Source organism: Toxorhynchites rutilus, chromosome 1 (assembly GCF_029784135.1).
Source record: "Toxorhynchites rutilus septentrionalis strain SRP chromosome 1, ASM2978413v1, whole genome shotgun sequence".
Lineage (NCBI taxonomy): Eukaryota > Metazoa > Arthropoda > Insecta > Diptera > Culicidae > Toxorhynchites > Toxorhynchites rutilus.
In genome coordinates this window covers 194,603,776-194,626,911 of record NC_073744.1, presented here as the reverse complement: position 1 = coordinate 194,626,911, position 23,136 = coordinate 194,603,776, and the positions used below count along the sequence as shown (strand labels likewise).

Genomic DNA, 23,136 nt, shown 5'->3' with positions numbered 1-23,136 from the left:
CCCTATTCCCTATTCCCTATTCCCTATTTCCTATTCCCTATTCCTTATTCCCTATTCCCTATTCCCTATTCCCTATTCCCTATTCCCTATTCCCTATTCCCTATTCCCTATTCCCTATTCCCTATTCCCTATTCCCTATTCCATATTCCCTATTCCCTATTCCCTATTCCCTATTCCCTATTTCCTATTCCCTATTCCCTATTCCCTATTTCCTATTCCCTATTTCCTATTCCCTATTTCCTATTCCCTATTCCCTATTCCCTATTCCCTATTCCCTATTCCCTATTCCCTATTCCCTATTCCCTATTCCCTATTCCCTATTCCCTATTCCATATTCCCTATTCCCTATTCCCTATTCCCTATTCCCTATTCCCTATTTTCTATTCCCTATTCCCTATTCCCTATTCCCTATTCCCTATTCCCTATTCCCTATTCCATATTCCCTATTCCCTATTTCCTATTCCCTATTCCCTATTCCCTATTCCCTATTCACTATTCCCTATTTCCTATTCCCTATTCCTTATTCCCTATTCCCTATTCCCTATTCCCTATTCCCTATTCCCTATTCCCTATTCCTTACTCCCTATTCCCTATTCCCTATTCCCTATTCCTTATTCCCTAGTCCCTATTCCCTATTCCCTATTCCCTATTCCTTATTCCCTATTCCCTATTTCCTATTCCCTATTTCCTATTCCCTATTCCTTATTCCCTATTCCCTATTCCCTATTCCCTATTCCCTATTCCCTATTCCCTATTCCCTATTCCCTATTCCCTATTCCCTATTTTCTATTCCCTATTCCCTATTCCCTATTCCCTATTCCCTATTTCCTATTCCCTATTCCCTATTTCCTATTCCCTATTCCCTATTCCCTATTTCCTATTCCCTATTCCCTATTCCCTATTCACTATTCCCTATTTCCTATTCCCTATTATTTATTCCCTATTCCCTATTCCCTATTCCCTATTCCCTATTCCCTATTCCCTATTTCCTATTCCCTATTCCCTATTCCCTATTCCCTATTTCCTATTCCCTATTTCCTATTCCCTATTCCCTATTCCTTATTCCCTATTCCCTATTCCCTATTCCCTATTCCCTATTCCCTATTCCCTATTCCATATTCCCTATTCCCTATTCCCTATTCCCTATTTTCTATTCCCTATTCCCTATTCCCTATTCCCTATTCCCTATTCCCTATTCCCTATTCCCTATTCCCTATTTCCTATTTCCTATTCCCTATTCCCTATTCCCTATTTCCTATTCCCTATTCCCTATTTCCTATTCCCTATTCCCTATTTCCTATTCCCTATTCCCTATTTCCTATTCCCTATTCCCTATTTCCTATTCCATATTCTTTTTTCCCCATTCCCTATCAGGACTCGGCATAGTCATATTCAACTGAGGATAGTTAGCGGGCTATAAAGAAATTCCACTTCGTATTCAATTAGAAATGACTAGTGGCTTCTTCACGCGATTTCTCCTTCAACATGCCTGAATAGCCTATCCCCTATTCCCTATTTCCTATTCCCTATTCCCTTTTTCCTATTTCCTATTTCCTATTCCCTATTCCCTATTCCCTATTCCCTATTCCCTATTCCCTATTCCCTATTCCATATTCCTTATTCCCTATTCCCTATTCCCTATTCCCTATTCCCTATTCCCTATTCCCTATTCCCTATTCCCTATTCCCTATTCCCTATTCCCTATTCCCTATTCCCATTCCCTATCAGGACTCGGCATAGTCATATTCAACTGAGGATAGTTAGCGGGCTATAAAAAAATTCCACTTCGTATTCAATTGGCTATTCCCTATTTCCTATTCCCTATTCCCTATTCCCTATTCCCTATTCCCTATTCCCTATTCCCTATTGCCTATTCCCTATTCCCTATTCCCTATTCCCTATTCCCTATTCCCTATTCCCTATTCCCTATTCCCTATTCCCTATTCCCTATTCCCGATGCCCTATTCCCTATCAGGACTCGGCATAGTCATATTCAACTGAGGATAGTTAGCGGGCTATGAAGAAATTCCCCTTCGTATTCAATTAGAAATGACTTTTGGCTTCTTCATGCAGTTTCTTCGTCAACATGCCTGAATAGTCAGCCCGGCGTTTGGTCGCTATCTCCCTCTACAACTCGACTATCTCATTTCATTCTTCCGCTTCGAATGGACTTCATTGCATTTTGAAGTGACTCCTCTCGAAATGAATTCGTTGCTCTCTCTCATGTATCACGTGTGCATGTATCGCTATTTAATAGTTATATAACCAATTTCATATAATGAAAACAGTTTCAGTAGAATATCGAAATCGCAGCCGTAGTGAGCAGCAACAGTATGCCGTTTCTGATATTTTAATTAGTTTAAATTGGTTATATCTCGAGAACGGTTAGTCCTAGGATACAACGTTATATATAATTTTTCATGTTCAATCGTATGCATATTCTTTTTCCGTATTACTTTTCTCGAATGTTTACGTTTTCACAAAGTATCATAGATGAATTTCATAAATTTTCAAAAAATTATATCTCCATTTTGGTGAGTCCGACACGGCACCACTATACGACAAACTTTGCTAAATTAGAAGGGGTTTTCAATAAAAATATAAAAAGAAAAATCGAAAGAGGGGTGTTTTGCGATTTAAAAGTTTTCAAAATTAAATTAAATTTTTGAGTAAGATTTTTTAACATTTTTTTAACAGTGTAAAATCAGTCGTAATTTAAATTGGTCATAATATAATGAAAATTGTGATTTTAAGTGGTTTTTCATCATAAGTACCAAGTTTAAAAACATTCGAAGAGAGTCGGGTCAGTGGCCGGATGATTTGGCATGGAATTGCTCTGTATATAAAAAAGGGTTTTTTCACGTACGTATAACACATCATCACTGTAGAACGGCCAATCAGATTTGCGTCGTCTATATATCGTCGAGTTTGTTTCCACCAAAATTAGAAAGATAGAATACTTTGGAAAATATAAAATAATAAATAGAAAAAATTATAGGAGGTTGTGTCCAAGATACGACCGCATTGTTGACGTAGAACTACGCTGTTATTTTATATAAGTCGCTTGTTTATACCTTCGGATATTATTCTATAATGCTGTGAAATTTTAGAAACAACTGCTTAGTAGAATAATCTCTGAAATGATTTTTTCATTGTAGAATCAGTTGACGATAATTGATTGATGATTCATTCTTGCCCTCGCAAAACAATCGTATGTCGCAATTTATTTCATGTTAATGCATTGTGAATTTACCTCGAAGGCTATTCCGGTGGCCTTTTTCGAAATTGACATAGACTCGGCTACAGTCGATTGTATACATGTTGCACCAGCACCATTATTCCATATCTCATAACTACATCAATATATCTTTGGCACCGCATGTAAACAACAACAATGACAACACTTGCAAGTATCAAATATCATGCTATATGTTATTTAGTATTGCCTCAAAAGAATCGCACCTCTAGATATCGTTACAGAGCCATACATTGGTGGCTTGAAACTACTAGCAATATAAACATTTCTCATCATTTTACGCAATTCTCAGAAGAAACGCTTCTGTTAATATTACTGGCCTCGAAAAGAGTTGCATTACTTTCTCATGCTCGAGAGAAGCGCAGCTGTCACCCTTAGTGGAGGAAGTTTTGCTACTGGTAAGCGAAACCTAATCACAAACAAAATTCCAGAACATTTACTTTCTTGATGACTAAACAAGAGAAATAAACTCTTTTTGTTAATAACTTTCGAGGTTGTTATTAACAAAAAGAGTAGCAATGCTTCATTATGATCAATATTAGCGCAAATGCAATCCTAGTTGAAGGCAGTTTTGCGACTGGCACGCGAACCCAAATAACTTATAACATTCCAGTAAGATATTCAAGATGCTTAGTATTCCCAAATAATTTTTTGGCTTAACGTCTGCTTCGCCATAACGTCAGTTTAATGCTTTGATGCATTCTCAAAGGCACAAACTAAGCCCTTATGAAGACGGAATATAAACAATGTTAACTGCTTGGAAAAGGACCGAATTATGCCACACAGCTTGTACTCTGCTGTAACACCCATCGATGCGAATTCGCTGATGAGTTTGTCAAGAGCGACCGCCTTCACCACCAGCGGGGAGAGCTTGATTTTGGTTGCTGCCTGGGCGTTTACATTTTCGACCGACGCGCCGAAATCGCCTTCTTCGCTGTTATTCGGTGCGGTGTCACATTCGCGAAGCCTCGGTTCAGTGCGAGCGCTTATCACTGCACCAACCCCGCGTGCATCATTAGATGACGCTTACCTCGAAATTTTATTGCCTCTGGCAATGCGTTCGTTTTTTGCAGGGCTTGAGCCTGCCTTCCTCTTCTTCTTGCTCATCGCACACTACGCGAAGCGTCCAATTTATGACGCGGAAAGAAGAACACACGATACGAATAACGCGAAAAACGAACCGAAAAATCAAGCGACGATTTCCAAGTTGGATTACCACTGGTGGGGTCCAATCTTAGATCGAAGCGCAGCGAAAGCAAAGTGAACTGGATTGCTCAACAGTCCGATGCCGAATGAAAGTTTGCCTCAGCGAGATCCACTGTTTATACTCTAGGCAAGTATTCCCCTTTATTCTTCTTCTTTTCCTTTGTTCACGGAGACTTTAAATCCTACGATTTCCCCTCCGTTGGTCGTCGATAAGTTGCTCGTTATTGATATCTCTGTTCGGGAAAGCACTCAAATGGACAGAAAAAATGTATGGGGAAATAGAAACACTTAAAGTTTTCATGAATTTTAACCATTTACTAACCAGGGGATTCTATTGTATGGTATATTAAACAAATCTTACGGAATTTCCGATTCGTTTAGTATGTAAATCGCCAAAATCCGTTCGCGGCAAAAATAGTTATTAACGTTAACTTTATTTCATAAAAACGGGACCTGTTTCCTGATTTGACACCCTTAATGAAAGACGTAGTTCTACGTCAAAAAATAGATAAATAGAAAATTTGAAAAATCGACTAATTCGAAAATCGACTATTCAGGCATATATAAACGCTGGTGAAGAAATCACTGGTAAGAAATCACCGAAAATATGAATAGGGTAAATGATCTTGGTTTGTCCAGTCGAAAATATGATCATGGTTTGCCCACTTTTTTGAATGCTCTAATTCAGCGCTCCTGTGTCAAATAAGGCCTTCGAATGTTTCGAAACATATAAATGAAATTGCCTTTTACATGACTTATATTAGTTTGATAGTGTATTTTTACGAAATCACATGTTTTAAAGGATTATAAAATACACCCTCTATTTGTGTCAATGCGCCCCTCATTCGAGCTAACTTTTAATCGATCACCAGATGATTATTTGGCACGTATTCAGACCTTTTCTGGATTACAACACTTATAAATATTGTAAACATCATGCTTACTCACCATTTGTATCGGATTTATATAGCTAAACCATTAAATTAACGCATTTTGATGAACTCAATTCTGATCATGAGTAGTCCAATTCAATAATGTTGTTTTGTCCACATGATTTCTATTGCAACCGCTTGCCGCGCTGCAGTTTGTTTATGTTTGTTTATGGTGTGCTTCGCGCATAGCAGAAGTATGGTTTTTCTGTGTTGATTGTGTTGAGGTGAACACTTCTAAAATGCCCAAGAAAAGGCAATATTCTGAAGAAAGCCTAAATTATGAATGAATCAATATGATGACAGTAAACTCAAGCAATGATAAATGCAACATCTAATTGTGAATTCGAATGTTTTCATTCAAAAATGTAGATTTCTAAAACCGGACAAACCATGATCATTTTTTAAGTCAAACCATGATCATAATTCTTCTTTAAGGAAAATCGTTAAAAAACATAAAAATTTGAATTATTTCAACACCTTATGGTAGTATTAGCAACTAGAGACTTGGGGCTTTTCAACAAACCCAAACTCGTATCGATTATGTGTGATTATCATGAAGAAAAATCGATTTGCATTTACTAGTTGCGTAAAAACACCCCAAATTGGACAAACCAATATCATTTACCCTATATTCATAACATACGTTCGCGTTAGTGTAAACGGTAGATGCGATATCTTTAAATCTCATCATATTTCTCCACAAGAAAATATCATTAGCCCAAGCCCACCGTAAAACACAAAACATGGTAATGGTAACACCAAGGCGCCTAGAAGTATATCCTAAGGTGAGGCTGCTTCGTCACTAAGTTGGTTAGGGGAGCGGTATATGAAAACAGTACGGAAGAAAGCGGAAGGGGAATTATTTGCTTGAAGCTTGAAAGAGACAGACCGATCACGAGCGAGCTTGGCACAAGCGTATTGTGTTTTGTTTACAAACAAAACACAATAGATTTCCAAGATGTCTGAAGAGTGGTTTTTGAAAGTTGGCCCACCTTAGGATATACTTCTAGGCGCCTTGGGTAAAACAAGAACACAATTAAACGAATAAAACAGGTATGTTTTGGTAGCGAATGCGAAGGAAAGTTCTGTATTATGAAAGCTTTTTTTCAGGTTTAGTGAATGTGACGGTGATCCAGCATCTCTTTGTTCACAACACGAACCGTGTTGCTAGCAACATCTCTCTATCGCATAAATCAGTAAAACATCATAATTTTTAAATTTTACTATTTTTAAAAAACTGAAATTGCGAAAAAACAAATTTTCTTTTCAAATGGCAATTATTTTGTCAATTTATTGACTTGTCCGAGGTTTATACCATAGTGGCATCTTCACTGATTCAGAAATTATTGCGCCTTAAAAAGTTCTTTCATGCTTAGAAGGATGGTGCGATGGTTATGAATGACGAGACTTACTTGACGTTGGGTGGACACGAATAAAAAGGAACCGACTACTATACATCTCCGAGAAAACTAGTTGTATCTATGATATAAACGCATGGTTCACGTAGGACCACCGTTGACTTAGTAATCATTTATTTGTATTGATTAAATTAATGATTGAATGAGTGTTGCGTTCGTACCCACCTTTATAGTCCGTGTTAGGATAACACATTCCGGAGTACAAATATGCATGCGGATGCATAAGTAGCCTTGGCTAACTTCAACATCAGTTTTTTACACTATAGAGGCTTCAATCTCTATATCTTTCATTTGCCTTCAGTATCAGTAATGACGGTTTTCCTATGCTCTACGGTTTTGTAGTCCATGCTGGGGAAGCACATTCCGGCTTGCGTGTATTTGCAATACCGATTTCCCCAGATACATTAGTTTTGAAGTCTATGTTAGAGCAACACATTGATTCCGTTATGCATGTTTTTATATTTTTTCTTGGAAACTGAGGTTTATTACATAACAAAAAATTTCAGAGGTGTAATTTTTATCATTTTTGAGTAATGATTTTAACATGTTTTCAATCTTCGTTCAATATTTCCATGCACCTAGACTGCCATGCGCCTAAATTGATATTCAGCGACTATAACAAGGCCACATTGTCAATACTCATTATATTTTTCCAATCATATCATGTTATACGTTGAAACATGAATCAATTTCGATGATTGCTTCTGTATCTCATTAATGAACTGGAATGAATTTAGGCAATACATCTTTCCCGGGCTCCATATCGATTCCCTCCAAGATCCATTTGGATTGGATTAAATGTTTGGATAAGACAAAGTTATGGTTTTTAACTATGCACATTGCAGGTTCGGAATAAAATTAGTCCATCTGTTATATTTTTCATTAAGCTACTTGCGCATCCAATACATGTTATCTTTGAAAAATCATAACTCAAAAACAATAGATATCACATCTCTGAATTCTGAACATGTTATGTTAAAAAACTCAGCTTTAAAAAAATATATAAAAAAATTAGCGCCCTTTTATGCCAAAGCCATGTAAACAATAAAAAAAATCGTATCCGAGACACGACAGCTTGGGACGTAGGACTACGCAATCTTTTTTTTTTTTTAAATTTGTTGGTTTATCATTTCGGATATTATTTACGAACAGTCGAAATTTCATAACTAACTCTTTAGTAAAAAGTTCCGGAGACCCTGAAAAGGTTCAATGGCTTGCGTGGTTTGTAGAATCATTTCGAGAAGCAACGATTTTTTTTGCCTTTGCGAAAACCATACACTAATTGGTCATATGTCGCAATTTGTTTCTTTATATCAATGTACGCATTGCACTGAGTATTTAACAAGCACCAAACACGCGTCTAACAGATGCACACAGTTGCAGCGATAAAAATGAAACATCGCGAAAATGACCGTTTATGAAAAATCGTTTCTCGACTCTCGGTCAAAACCGTCAACAAAGCTAGGAGCTTATTGCATCAGAACAGAGCCGATGCACACGAGAGCAAATACGAATGGCAAACAAAAGTATCGAAGGTGTGCCATTCACATGTGCAGGAAATGAACAAGTTCTAAGTTTCGCGCAACGAAATGGTTGTGTTAATTGCAATGACAGGTGCATTTCAAGTGAAATATTCGCTAGCGTTCACAGCTCGAGGGAAAACATAAAACACAAGACGAGCAGAATTAGCGACCTTTGTTGTTTCGGGCACAGAAACATTCTGAGAATATTCCTCAGAGGAGATGCAATACTTATACGCGACAGCTTTCTTACTATGCAAGGGTGGAGTTTACTTCGGGAATATTCTCTTTTCGCTATCCCCCTTCGTTCTATTCTAACGGCTGCAAAAGTTGCCCGTTATTGACAGCTCTGTTCGGGAAAGCACACAAATGGACAGAAAAAACGTATGGGGAAATTGGAATGCTTCCAATTTTCATCAATTTGAACCATATACAGACTATGGGATTGTAATGCATAGCATATCAAACAAATCTTAGAAAATTTCCGATTCGATTGGTATGCAAATCGTTAAAATCCGTTCGCAGCAAAAATAGTTATTAACATTGGGCCTGATTCTCGAATACACTACGAATACACTTCACGGTGGAAACGGCATGAAACGCATTCGCGATGACAAAGGTACGGTGTCGACATCTGGATGCGAGTTTAGTTTCCCACTAAATTTATCATTATAATATCAAATTATCTTCAGATTAAATTTTTGTATGAGATTATAATATCACATGAAGAAAACAAAGTTTTCCACTCACATTGAATACCAGTTTGATACGAAGAAGTTAATTTTCATTAATGATTTTTTATTTGAAAAGTACTCATTCTGCCTGAAAACTCATCATTATCTTCGACACTTAACTAACTCGTAAAACGTAGTTCAATGGCGTGCCGTTTATTTCGTTTCCACCGTGATGTATTCGAGAATCAGGCCCATTATCTTTATTTAATAAAAACGTGACCTGTTTTCTGATTTGGCACCCTTAATGTAAGACGTAGTCCTACGTCAAAAAAGAACAAATAATAATTACTAAAACAAAAAAACTACAAATATATTTTTTTACGAAAAATAATAAATGCCTTTAATTTGATACGCCGGTCATCTGAATCGACCCAATAGTTCAAAAGTTATAAATTTGTGAAAAAGTCATTTTAAGAAAAAAGGGAAAAACCAAATTTTTCAGGCCACTCTAAAATGGGCCCGTTAATGAAAAAATAAAAAAAAACACGGGTCCAATATATCGCTAGCCCCCGGCTTGCATGTATTTTCGATGCTGATTTCTGGAGAAACCGTATTCCGCTGTTGCTCTGGTCATTCCTTTCGGTCGGAACCTTTTGAAGACCACAAATTGGACCAATCAGAACAAGGCACATAACGCTTCTGGATGATGCTTGACATTGCACACTTATTCAATTGTTTATCTCAAGAAAAATTCAATATTGCTCATTGTGCTAGATGCGTGGAAATATTTCCTATCAATAGATGCAAACATCTTTGCGATCAATTAAGAAATGCTCGAGTTATAAGCATTCGAAATCTTTCATTTTTTTGTACAGGTTAAGTGCGACAAAAACCTCATCGTGTCTCTCAATAAAAATAAAAATCAGCCTACTTTGAAACATTCAATACTACCGACGACTGTCAAAATGTCGGGTACTTTCACCCTGGTAAGATGAATGATGCTGAGATCGTGAGGAAAATCTCGAGCAGAACTCAATTCAGGAGAACATAGGAGGAAAATGTCCGTGGGAAGCATGATATGTGGGCTCCAGTCAGCTCAAAAGGGGGTTCAATTTAGGGATCACTCACGTGGGTACTTTCTACAACGTGTATAATCTGGGGCGTTTCACCCAGGAGTTGACGCATAATGTACTACTGTGACCCCTGCGTAAGTGTTTCCATGGATACCACTAAAGGTGTTTTTATTTGCCACTTTATTACTGTTACTTTCACAAATTTGTGTCATTGGTGCCATATAGCTTACTTACCTTTTTGGTTATTTCACTGTTCGACGAATAAAATCAAACTGATTCACGTTTTGTTCCTGAATCTTTCGAACCCAAGTAAGAACAAATTCATTTCGCAAATCCACTGATACCACCAAATTATCACCGTACAAAAGTAACAGTCTATTTATATTTTATACTACCATTTTTTACGCTTCAAGACAATGAAGACTGGGCGCGAATCGAAATGTGTTGCGCCGATAATTTGCAGCCCGAGAGAAGCTATGGAATGGAGAGAGAGAGAGAGGCAGTGCTGTTGATCTTATACCTAAGTGTCGAATCAATTACGAGTGAAGTCGTAAACAAACGCTGTTCGATAGATAGATTTTTGCATGAGCACATCTAACGCATTCTTGATTTCATGTACATATATATGGCACTCTGATATCACGCGCGTGTATTTATTTCCCGCGTATCGATTGTAACACGATCTCGCCTTAACACCTCCGCACACACGGTTCTTCTTCTTTTATGGGACATCCAGATGTTCTTCCGAGTGAAACTAATTTACTAATCGAATTCCACTAACACACATGTGTACGAACCAGAGCCAGTCAGAGTCAGCAATCAGTACCTAGTTCATTTACCACGAGTTCCGCTCATAGAGACCCAATTTATTTTTTTCTCTTTTTTTTTGGTTTCACTAAATTATCACATTTTCATGCAGGAAGGTAAAAATACCGGTGCAACACAAAATTAGCTTCCTACGCTCCGCGAATGCGCGGCGAGATCTTCACCGTGACCGCGTCCGTCTATCGAGAGCTCGTACAAGCAACTGAATGATTCGAATTCAGCCAGACGGTGGGAGAGTCTGCTGCTGAATCCGAGGCTTTATCGGCCAACAACAACATAATACATGCGAATGTAACGAATCGCGGAGAGTAAACATTGGGAGGAAAACAAAAAACATTCAGAAAACTCGAACCAGAGAGCGAGCAATATCAAATTAAAGCACGGTCCGTTGCAACAGAGCGGACGAAATATGCTCTGATTCTTCGGCACCGCTTCACTATGGATTTTCTGGCGGTCAAAAATCGGAGAAGTGACTGTCACCGATCAGTTTTTCTATATTTCATACAGAAAGTAGACACTTTCACTGAGAAAAGTTCAGAATTTCTGAAATGTAGCAGGTACTATACATGAGACATCGAGAAAAGAAGATGAAAAATTGCAAAAACTATTATTTTTTTTGAAAAAAACCAATAAAAAAAATTGATCATTAATTGTAAATAGACTCGATTATATACTTACTCGATTTTGTATGATTCGATTATATTCAATTTTGGACTCAGTTTTAAAAAAAATGCATTCAACGGCACCCGAATACCATTCATCCGAAACACGTTTACCCGAAGCACATTTACCCGAATGTAACACATACCCGAATGACATTCATCCGAATGTAACAAATACGCTAATGAACATTTACTCGAAAGCGACAAATGCCCGAATGAACATTTACCCGAATGTAACAAATACTCGAATGCAACATTTACCCGAATTGAATGTTTACCCGAATGAAAAATAAAAATTCCGACAAATAAGAGAAGTTTTGTCGAATCTCCTCTTACGAAGTTACGAATCAAAATGAGAAATTGTAATGAGGAAATTCGAAAAGGATGTTGAAGACTTCGCTGTGTCATTTTTAGAAATTAGTGTAGGCACAATTGGCGATCTAGCTGTCGCATTCGGATATTTGTTTCATTCGGGTGAGTGGAATTCGGGTGAATGTCTTTCGGGCGAGTGAGTTTCGGGTAAATGTGACACATTTCATTTCAACGCCAAGGAGAAATTCAATTGGCTATTATAAGTACGGTGAAGTAAAAATCGCGCTTTTTGAAGATTGTGATTGAGTTTTCATCAGGAATTGTTTATAACTATATTGCAGCGAAATTAAGAAAGATAGAAGTTGGGTGTCAAAGAATAAACCGTAAAGCGGTTTAAGAGATCTAATTTGGTTGATAGAAACTTATCGGCAAGGATTTTACTTAGAGGTTTGAGGAAATTTGGGATTTCCTCAAACCTTTCAGTAAAATCCTTGTGTAATGCATACAAGTGAGCAACATATGAGAATAGAACATCGTCTTGAAGCTTTTGTGATAATTTTAACAAATGCGGAAACTGGGAATATTTTTTCTGCTTAAATTTTGTTCATAAAGAATGAGTTTCCTCACAAATGCCGATATTATTGATTTAGTTTAAATGAAGTTGAGATCGTCATCTAGCAACTGCAAATTAACTTTGTTCACATACCAAATTGTAAAACACAGATTCAAAAATAGCTGAAAATCTTTCTAAGCAAGACCCTCTCGATAGCCAGCGAACTTCAGTATGCAGAGGTAACCGGATAGTTTACATAGTTTCGGGACCAAGGATGCTCTATTTTTTTATATTTTTTTCTTGAAAGCTGAGGTTTCTTACATAACATATCCAAAAACCAGAGATGTGTCATTTTTCGTTTTTAAGTTATGATTTTTCAAAGATAACATGTATTCAGTCTTCGTTTCATTTCATGTATTTATATTTCATAACTTAAGACTTCTGTCTTTTAACGTTACTGTCGGAGTTGGCAGCCCCCTATGGATGATGCGCCACTGGCAAAATGCGAATTATGGCAAAGATATGTGTATGAGTGTATGTAAATAGAGAAGGCGATAGGGTAATTGTCAGTGTAATATTTTGTTATCTATAGAGTGATTGTTGTCTTTGAATTTCAAATGGTTGTGTAAATTAAATAGAAAGTATAGATTTAAATGAAATAATAGGAAATAGATATAGAGTTGAGAAAGGAAGTTAGTCTCAGTCCAGTAGTCAATCCGTTCACATGTAAAAATAAATGTACTTCCTGGTAATAAATCCGTGTAGTTTGTCAAGTACCAAGCGTTTTTAATTGTTGGTTCGAAAGTGAAATTGTGATAAATTCCCTGAGCTATCGTTGGTGGATCGGGTCGATCCAGACATTGGTCCTTCGAACCGGATCATCGGTGCCATTCTACAAGACTGGAAATCAACTTCAATCGGAACGGGTAATCGGTGACACTCTACAAGGCCGGAAGTCAACTCCAATCGGAAATTCGGAAGACAATTGAGGAATTGTCCATCGATTCTATTGTTATCACTGGGAGAGCAATAGACCCAAAAGAATTGCTTTGTGGATAGCATTCTTTCTTCAAGGATCACCGTTGGCCAAGGGAGGACTATCGTGTGTGGACAGGATACTGAACGAGGACAGGATTACAGTTTCTCCAGGTAAAAAATCTACGTTCAGTATATGTCCAGCCGAATTAGGAAGACAAAATACTTACACCAATATTTCGTCGTTTCTACAACCATTCTGAACCGATTTGGAGCATCTGTTGGAACATCAAGCGACAACTGCTGAGCTGTGCGTTTATTGCTGTGGACCCATACAACCGATCTGGAACCCTGGTACAAGGCAAACCAACCAACCCCATAAGTGAGACGGAGAGGAGGAGCCGTAAATTGTTGCCCAGGTTAGTGCAATTTACTGCAGTATATGCTAGCCGAAGCTATCTTCAGAAAATACACGTTTTTGATTGAGTTTTATACCCTCTTCGACTGACTTCTCACACGTATCCCTGGTATTGCAATTGAGTTGCGATATTCCTGAAATTTGGTCAATTTGGCAAGCGAATAGTTTCGCTGGAATTCCATTGAGTGACGTCATTCTTCAGTTTCGCATTCTGCATTGGGTTCAACTGTTTTTCTGTAAGGTCAGTTATACAGTATATGCCTAGCGAAGCTAGGATATTGCAGAATTCTACACCAGTTCCCTTTTAATTTACCGGATTCACAAAACGCTGAGGTAAAATGCCGCCTACATCCAGTTCCACCGCAAAGAAGGCGCCATCATTGAAGCAATTGGTTATTAAATTGAAAGAAATCCAAGCAACGTTCAACGATATTTGGATATTTGTTGAGACGTTCAAAGAAGAGACATCCGCCAGCCAAGTGAACGTGCGCCTACAGAAGCTTGATGATCTTTGGGAGAGATTTGGAGAGACATTGGTTGATGTCAAATCACACGATGATTTTGTAGAAGAAGGAGATTCTTATCAGAAAGAACGACAGGAGTTTAGTGAGCGTTATTACTTTGCTAAATCCTTCCTGATGGATAAGGCTAAAGATAGACAGGAGCCAGGTTTTCTAGATCAGTCCGTTCGTGGCCACGATGCATCTATGTTGGGAACGCTAGATCACGTGCGCCTTCCGCAAATTAAATTGCAAACGTTCAATGGGAACATCGAGGAATGGTACAGCTTTAGAGATCTTTTCACTTCTCTTATACATCTCAAATCGGATCTTCCGGAGGTGGAAAAATTCCATTACTTGAAGGGTTGTCTTCAAGGAGAAGCGAAAGCGCTGATAGATGCCTTGCAAATCACGAAGGCTAACTATCAAATCGCTTGGGATATGTTATTAAAGAGGTACAACAACAGCAAGCAATTGAAGAAGCTTCAAGTAAAATCACTCTTCAAGTTGCCCACACTCACCAAGGAATCTACTTCCGATTTGCAAGGTTTGCTAGAAGGTTTCCAGAGAATCGTACAAACATTGGACCAGGTTGTACAGCCCGGCGATTATAGAGACCTGTTGCTAGTGAACATTCTCACTTCTCGTCTCGATTCAACCACTCGAAGAGGATGGGAAGAATATTCGTCCACGAAAGAGCAAGACACCCTGCAGGACCTGACAGACTTTCTACAGCGACGTGTTCGTATCCTGGAGTCTCTACCGTCGAAGCCAGTAGATAAATTTGTGCATCAAATTCCACCCGCTGCCAAGCAGAAGCCATCCGTTCAGAGGACATCCTATAGCGCAGTACAAACCTTCAGTGGCTGTGTAGCGTGTGAGGGCCATCATCCACTATACCAATGTAGTACTTTTCAACGGATGTCAGTCGCAGAGAGAGATACGTTACTCCGTAAGCGTTCTCTTTGCCGAAATTGCTTCAGACATGGCCACCAAGCAAAGGAATGCCAATCCAAATATTCATGTCGACATTGCAAAGGGCGTCATCACTCATTGGTATGCTTCAAAACACAAAGAGAAGGAAACCCAAAATCAATATCAACGGCAACACCATGCGCTTCCACTTCCGGCGGTAATGAACCATCCACCTCGCAAATGGCTAACGTGGCAGCCACGGATTCATCCATTTCGAATACTGTCCAAAGATGTGCGTCGCAGGTTCTACTAGCAACAGCAATCGTTATCGTTGAAGATGATGAAGGTGTACGATTCCCAGCTCGAGCGCTTCTCGACTCCGGATCAGAAAGTAACTTCATTACTGAGAAATTAAGTCAGCGGCTTAGGGTACACCGAGACAGGGTAGACATTTCGGTGTTAGGAATTGGATCCCTAGCTTCAAATGCGAAGCAAAGAATAAGGGCGAAAATAAGGTCGCGTTTATCAAATTTTTCACGCGGAATGAACTTTTTGGTGCTCCCCAAGGTCACTGTTAACATTCCAACTGCTACAGTGGACACTACTGGATGGAAAATACCACAAGGAATCGAATTGGCCGATCCTTCCTTCCTCATATCCCAACCTGTTGATATCATACTCGGTATCGAATTCTTCTTCGACTTTTTCCATGGGGGAAGAAAGATAGCATTGGGTGATCACTTACCTGCCCTGAATGATTCAGTTTTCGGATGGGTGGTGTGTGGCGGTGCAACAGCTATTGGCCAGCCACTACACATAAATTGCAATGCATCGACTTCAAATAATTTAGAATCGCTTATGAAACAATTTTGGTCCTGTGAGGAAGTTGGTTCGACGTCAAACTATTCACCAGAAGAGGCACGATGCGAGGAAATATTCACTGATACGGTTCAGCGTGACACCAACGGTCGTTATACCGTATGTTTACCCAAGCACGAAGGCATTGTGGATCAATTGGGAGATTCAAAGGAAATAGCGCTTCGCCGTCTTCAGGCAACGGAACGACGATTGGCACGAGATGTTGAATTGAAAGATCAATACACTTCTTTTCTAACGGAATATTGTCGTCTAGGTCACATGGAGAAGGTAACTGATAACGGAGAAATCAAACGTTGCTATCTACCGCATCATCCGGTGGTCAAGGAGTCGAGCAGCACCACTAAAGTACGCGTGGTCTTCGATGCTTCTTGCAAAACTTCTACGAATATTTCTCTCAATGATGCACTGATGACAGGGCCCACCATTCAAGAAGAACTCCGATCGATTGTATTACGCTGTCGTACAAAACAAATAATGGTTGTAGCGGACGTCGAGAAAATGTTTCGACAAATAAATATGCATCCCAAGGACCGACCATTGCAATCGATCCTATGGCGAGCATCACCGGCAGAAGACGTTGCAACATATGAGCTAAACACGGTCACTTATGGAACGAGACCGGCACCATTCCTAGCCACTCGTACGCTAAAGCAATTGGCAATGGATGAACAGGATCATTTTCCAGAAGCTGCCAAGGTAATCATTGAAGACGCCTACATGGATGACATCATCACAGGAGCCAATAATCCAACAGAAGTATGCAACCTGAGAATGCAACTAGAAAGCCTGATGAAAAGCGGTGGATTTTCTCTCAGGAAATGGGCGAGCAATTGCCCAGAAATATTAAGAGGAATTTCTGGAGAGAACCTGGCGATACAAAATTGTATTAATTTAGATACAAAACCATCAGTTAAAGCATTAGGACTTACCTGGTTACCTGATGAAGATTTTTTCCGATTCGATTTTAAACTTTCCACGACCGACGATGAAACAATACTTACTAAACGTCGGATTCTTTCAATCATAGCCACTTTGTTTGATCCTCTCGGGATAATAGGAGCCACAATAACAACCGCGAAAATTTTAATGCAATCCCTTTGGATTTTGCGTGACGATAATGAAAAATTATTAGAATGGGATCAACCGGTACCCAAAACGGTGGGCGAGAAATGGCGAATTTTTTACAAACAACTTCCCCTCCTGAGAGAAATAAAAATTAAACGTTGCATAATAATTCCTAACGCTGTGTCGGTGGAGATCCATTGTTTTTCGGATGCATCAGAGAAAGCGTATGGCGGTTGCATTTATGTAAAAAGTCAAAACCTAGAAGGGAATACTGAAGTTCACCTCTTAACTTCAAAATCAAAGGTTGCACCTTTGAAAACGCAAACAATTCCGAGGCTCGAGCTGTGCGGGGCACTGCTCATAGCACAACTTTACGAGAAGGTGCAGAAGGCTATCAGAGTAGAAGCGCGATCCACATTCTGGACAGATTCTTTGTGCGCCTTAAACTGGATCCTATCCGCTCCGAATAACTGGACTACTTTCGTCGCAAACAGGGTGGCGAAGGTCCAAGGCATAACAGAGGGTTGTGCCTGGCGTTATGTTCCTGGTACACATAATCCTGCCGATCTCATATCCAGAGGCATCTCTCCGGGCGATATTGTATCCAATAAATTTTGGTGGCATGGTCCCAGTTGGCTTGCAGAGGGTCCCGAGAATTGGCCTGAATCCACGACTAACATAAGCCGGAAGGATGGCTCTACAGAACGTCGGCGTACAGCTGCTGTTGTTGCAGCTTCCACAGAAGAAGATTTCATTGGCTGGTATCTGTCAAGGTTTTCCTCCTACACAACGTTGATTCGTCACACTGCAATATGGAAAAGATTAATGAAAATTCTACAAAACTCACCGAAAAAGGAAACTTATCCATTCATCACTACGGCTGAGCTTCGAGATGCAGAAAACCACCTAGTTCTCCTGGTCCAACGCGAGGCTTTTGCTGCCGAAAGGAAGGCACTGGCCAATGGAGGAATGGTATCCAGCAAATCACCATTGAGATGGTTTTATCCATTCCTGTCACAAGAGGGTCTTCTCAAGGTTGGCGGTCGTTTGGCTCATTCAAAGGAATCTGAAAATAGTAAACATCCCATAATTTTACCTGCTCGGCATCGAATCACTCGAATGATAATGCAAACTTACCATCGGAATTTGCTCCATGCTGGCCCACAGCTAATGCTGAGTGTAATTCGCCTTCGATTTTGGCCTCTAGGAGGCAGAAGTGTGGCAAAACAAGTAGTTCACTTATGCCACAAATGCTACCGCACAAAACCTACCACAGCACAACAACTAATGGGAGAACTTCCAGCACCACGCGTGACTGTGTCTCGACCATTTTCGAAGGCAGGCGTTGATTATTTCGGGCCAATTTTTATCCGTCCCGCACCACTTCGCAGATTTATAGCACGCAGGGGTAGGTGCTCAGATATTTACTCCGACAACGGTACCAATTTTATCGGAGCAAGGAACAAACTCAACGAAGTTTTGAAACTTTTGAAAGATTCCCAACATCACGCAAAGGTGACGAAAATTTGTGCAGAAGAAGGCATATACTGGCATTTTAATCCGCCTAGTGCTCCTCACTTTGGAGGTATATGGGAGGCAGCAGTTCGATCGGCGAAACACCATATATTGAGAGTTATTGGAGACACCCCAGTATCACATGAAGATATGTATACACTGCTTGTACAAATTGAAGGATGCTTAAACTCCAGACCTATTACACCGTTATCAAATGATCCAAATGATTTGGAACCGCTGACACCAGCACATTTCCTGATAGGATCGTCGCTTCAATCAATACCTGATCCAGATTTTTCGGCAGTACCATTGAATTGTTTGAATAATTGGCAGCAAATACAACGGAAACTTCAGGACTTTTGGAAGAGGTGGAGACGTGAATATCTTTGTCAGCTGCAAGGCAGAACTAAAAGGTGGCGTCCTCCTATTGCAATCGAAGTTGGTAAATTAGTAGTAATACATGATGATAATCAACCACCCATGAAGTGGAAAATGGGCAGAATTGAACAAGTACACCCAGGAGAAGATGGAATTGTTCGTGTAGTAACTTTGAGAACGGCTACAGGGTTACTAAAAAGACCAGTGGAGAAAATTTGTCTACTTCCAATGCCAGACAACACTGACATTTAATAGCGTATCAGAAACATTCTTTCCTTCCCCATCCCCAGTCGAAGAGGTTTTTTATATATTTTCAGAAATAATCTAATTTCTGGGTGGGCGAGGATGTCGGAGTTGGCAGCCCCCTATGGATGATGCGCCACTGGCAAAATGCGAATTATGGCAAAGATATGTGTATGAGTGTATGTAAATAGAGAAGGCGATAGGGTAATTGTCAGTGTAATATTTTGTTATCTATAGAGTGATTGTTGTCTTTGAATTTCAAATGGTTGTGTAAATTAAATAGAAAGTATAGATTTAAATGAAATAATAGGAAATAGATATAGAGTTGAGAAAGGAAGTTAGTCTCAGTCCAGTAGTCAATCCGTTCACATGTAAAAATAAATGTACTTCCTGGTAATAAATCCGTGTAGTTTGTCAAGTACCAAGCGTTTTTAATTGTTGGTTCGAAAGTGAAATTGTGATAAATTCCCTGAGCTATCGTTGGTGGATCGGGTCGATCCAGACAGTTACATTGATTAAATTGAAGTAGAACAAGCATCACGTGAAACAAAATTAGAAGATAATCAAACTACTTAAACAAAAATAGTATACAACTACAAATTGCTTCAATTCAAATGCTCTATACATCCTCTCTTAAATGCTGCGAACGAATCTACATTAGATAGACTGGTGGGTAAAGAGTTCCAGTGAGCTACACCTCGCACGAAAAATTAGTTCCCATACTTAAACGTATGATGCCTTGGCAAAATATATTTTATGAACCGATTAGTTTGTGTGGCTCGTAATTTACTATACAGATAATTAGGTTTTTTCGTCTTCGAGATTCTATGTAAGAATGAACAACAACGAAGCTTGCTTAAGTTTACTAAAGGGCATCCTATGAGGAAATGTTGCAGGTGTGAAACAAGGGACATTCTATTAAGGTTAAACACATATCGCACACAGGAATTTAGAGCTACCTTGAGCTTATTGAAAGTGACTACAAATACATCATCAAGTATGAAATCACATGCTAGAAAGTGGGGAAGAATGAGGCTTTGAAAAAGTTTCAATTTAGTATCAGTTCCTAACAATGATGATGTCATATAGAGGGATCGTAAGCAAGCGTAAATTTTTCCACATTGTGATGACACATACTTATCCCATCCAAGGTTCGATTGAATGTGAATACCAAGGCTGGTAGCACCATCGACAAATTCCACTGCACTGATGTTTAAGAATAATGATGGTTTTGAAGTGCCATGAAATGATCTGTTGGAAATGAAAATTGCATTCGTTTTAGTTAAGTTCAAGGAAATCATATTACAAGCCGACCAATTTAAGATCCTACTCTGGTCTTCATTAACTTTTTGAGATATTTCAGTAATTGAGTTACTGGAACAATCGAAATAAAGTTGAACGTCGACCGCAAAAACGATGAATATTGCAATTCTTTATTACTTCAGGTAAGTCATTAATGTACAAGGAAAATAAAATAGGACCCAGAATAGAGCCTTGAGGAATCCCTGATAATACAGGAAGAAATTAGGATACGATCCCATCGCAGAATACGGCCTGTGATCGTCTCTTCAAATAAGATTTAATCAAATTTGATGCATGAACGGAAAACCCAAAATTTGATAAAAGCTTTTGACATAAAATTTATGAGACACTGAATCAAACGCTTTAGAAAAATCTAATAAAATCAGAATGACAGGACGACCCCTGTCGAGTACTAGACCTATATCATCAACAATCTTAAGCATAGTTGTCTTGGTACTATGCTTCCTGCGATAACCAGACTGAAACTAGTGTAACAAGTTTTTTCTATTCAGATGTTCGCAAATATTTATTTTAACAATGTACTCAAATACTTTTGATAAAGCACAAAGGATGCTGAATGGTCGTAAATTTTCTATGGTGTTCAAATTAGATTTTTTCTTAATTAGTATAATTTTTTATTTCTTCCACGCATCCGGAAAAAACGCTTGTTGTAACAATTGTATTAAATAAGTGTGTTACAGGATCGATCAAAAGAGGGCAAATTGTTTTCATGAATTTAATTGGTAACATGTCCAATCCGAAAGCGTTTGAACTTATGGAGTGCATGGCTTTGATTATATCAAATTGATGAAACTTGTCAAAGTAAAAAGCCTCATTGGACCATCCGTTTGATCTTGCGAAGTCATCAGTAAGAGCATGGTTCACAGAAAAATTGACACAGAATTTGTTGTTGGTTTCGTTAGCTGTAAAATTACTCGATGGTTGAAATGTTGAACGACCAATTCCAAGAGTTTTTAATTTTTTCCACAAATCCTTAGGCGCTGCATTTGTATTAAGCCGATAAGCAAAATAATTTTGTTTTGCTCTACGAATTAGCAAATTTACCTGATTGCGAGATCTTTTGAACGCAAGATGATCATTGAAATTTTTAGTATTTTTCCTTTTTTTATAAAGCAAACCACGATTCACTATAGCTCTACAAATGGAAGAATTAAACCAAGGATTGCACTTCCTGTTACAAGAAATAGTACGTATCGGTACGAATGCATCATGGAGATTACACAAAACATTGTTAAAATTTTGCAACTGTTAGTTAGAATCATCAATTTGATAAAAAGAGGTCCAATCAACTGAATTAAACGCTTCTGCCAATGAATGAAGCTGTATGGCATTGTAATCACGATACTCGATAGTCTTAGGAGTTGGTATGAAACTAAAATCAAGGGATGCAAAAATTAGGTCATGGTTGGATAACACAGGTACTTCAATTTGACAATCAAATCTTAACACTTTCGACGGATCATTGATAAGCATTAAATCCAGTTGTGATACTCCGTAATTATGAAAAAACATCGGTTCATTACCCAAACAGTGCAAGGAATGAGTGGTCATAATACCACGAAACCTGTCAGGCGAACGATTACCAATATTTCAATATTACCAATATTTCAATATTTCTATGCGACTAGAATTCAATTAACTAGATGATTGCCTTTAATTTGATTTATCGATCGTTTGAATCGGTCCAATAGTTCAAACGTAATAAATTTTTGAACAAAGCCATTTTTGGAAAAAAGGTGGAAAATGATTTTTTGGACCATCGGTTTAATTTGAAAAATGATAACTCAAAAACGAAAAAAACGCCTCTCTGGTTTCGACATATGTTATGTGAAAAATCCTCAGTTTTCAGAAAAAATATAAAAAAATAAAGCGCCCTTAGTCCCGAGACTATGAAAAAAAAAATTATAAAACTACCACTTTTCACGAAAATCTGAGAACCACTATATCGGTTTGGCATGGAATGGCTGTATACAAAAATCGTGTCACGGTTTTTGTGGTCGAACTCCTCCGGAACGACTCGAACGATTTTGATGGAATTATGCATTATGCATATGCATTAATTATGCACAAAAAACTACCGCTAGAGTAAAGATTACCACAGTAGGATGCAGAAAAATATAAATATATTCTTTGAATATTTTTTTTGTATATTTGTTTTTTTTAATTTGGCTTCTGAAAAAAACATGAAAACTGAAATTTTTATCCCCTTAATCTCTTCTTTTGTTTTCTTATTTCGCAATTTTTGTATTTTTGTATACACAATATCCAAATAATAAATTGAATTGCTACTCATTTTCCAAACAGAACGAATTTATTTATGTTGTTGAATGACTAATGGGTCTATTTTCGCTTCATCGAACTTTCAACCACACATGTGCAAGTAGCCTCAGAAGCTTTATCGAATGAGCACGATGAGTTATTGAAATACTTTAGATCACACATGCTCGGATAACAATTGTCATCAATCCAGGTAAAACACCAGCTGGAGAGATTT

At 38.5% G+C, this 23,136-nt stretch overlaps 2 protein-coding genes across 4 annotated transcripts in view; one reads left to right on the top strand and one right to left on the bottom strand.

Moving 5' to 3' along the window:
• The window catches only part of LOC129765802 (aminopeptidase N), a 77,048-nt gene extending 65,897 nt beyond the window's left edge, over positions 1 to 11,151 (bottom strand). Inside the window, exons 1-2 of one of the 3 annotated variants that reach the window (XM_055766239.1) lie at positions 11,013 to 11,147; positions 10,314 to 10,553 (exon numbers count right to left, since the gene is read on the bottom strand). The gene's annotated coding sequence lies outside the window, so the exon portion shown is untranslated. Of the gene's footprint in view, positions 1 to 10,313 lie in introns of all 3 variants that reach the window. The other 2 variants (XM_055766236.1, XM_055766248.1) reach the window with 2 other exon arrangements.
• Positions 11,152 to 14,162: 3,011 nt separating this feature from the next.
• Positions 14,163 to 17,172, top strand: LOC129761674 (uncharacterized). The gene is made up of 2 exons (XM_055759406.1): positions 14,163 to 16,874; positions 17,146 to 17,172. Exons 1-2 carry the CDS (start codon positions 14,163 to 14,165, stop codon positions 17,170 to 17,172), a joined length of 2,739 nt encoding a protein of 912 aa, XP_055615381.1.
• The last annotated feature ends 5,964 nt before the right edge of the window (positions 17,173 to 23,136 follow it).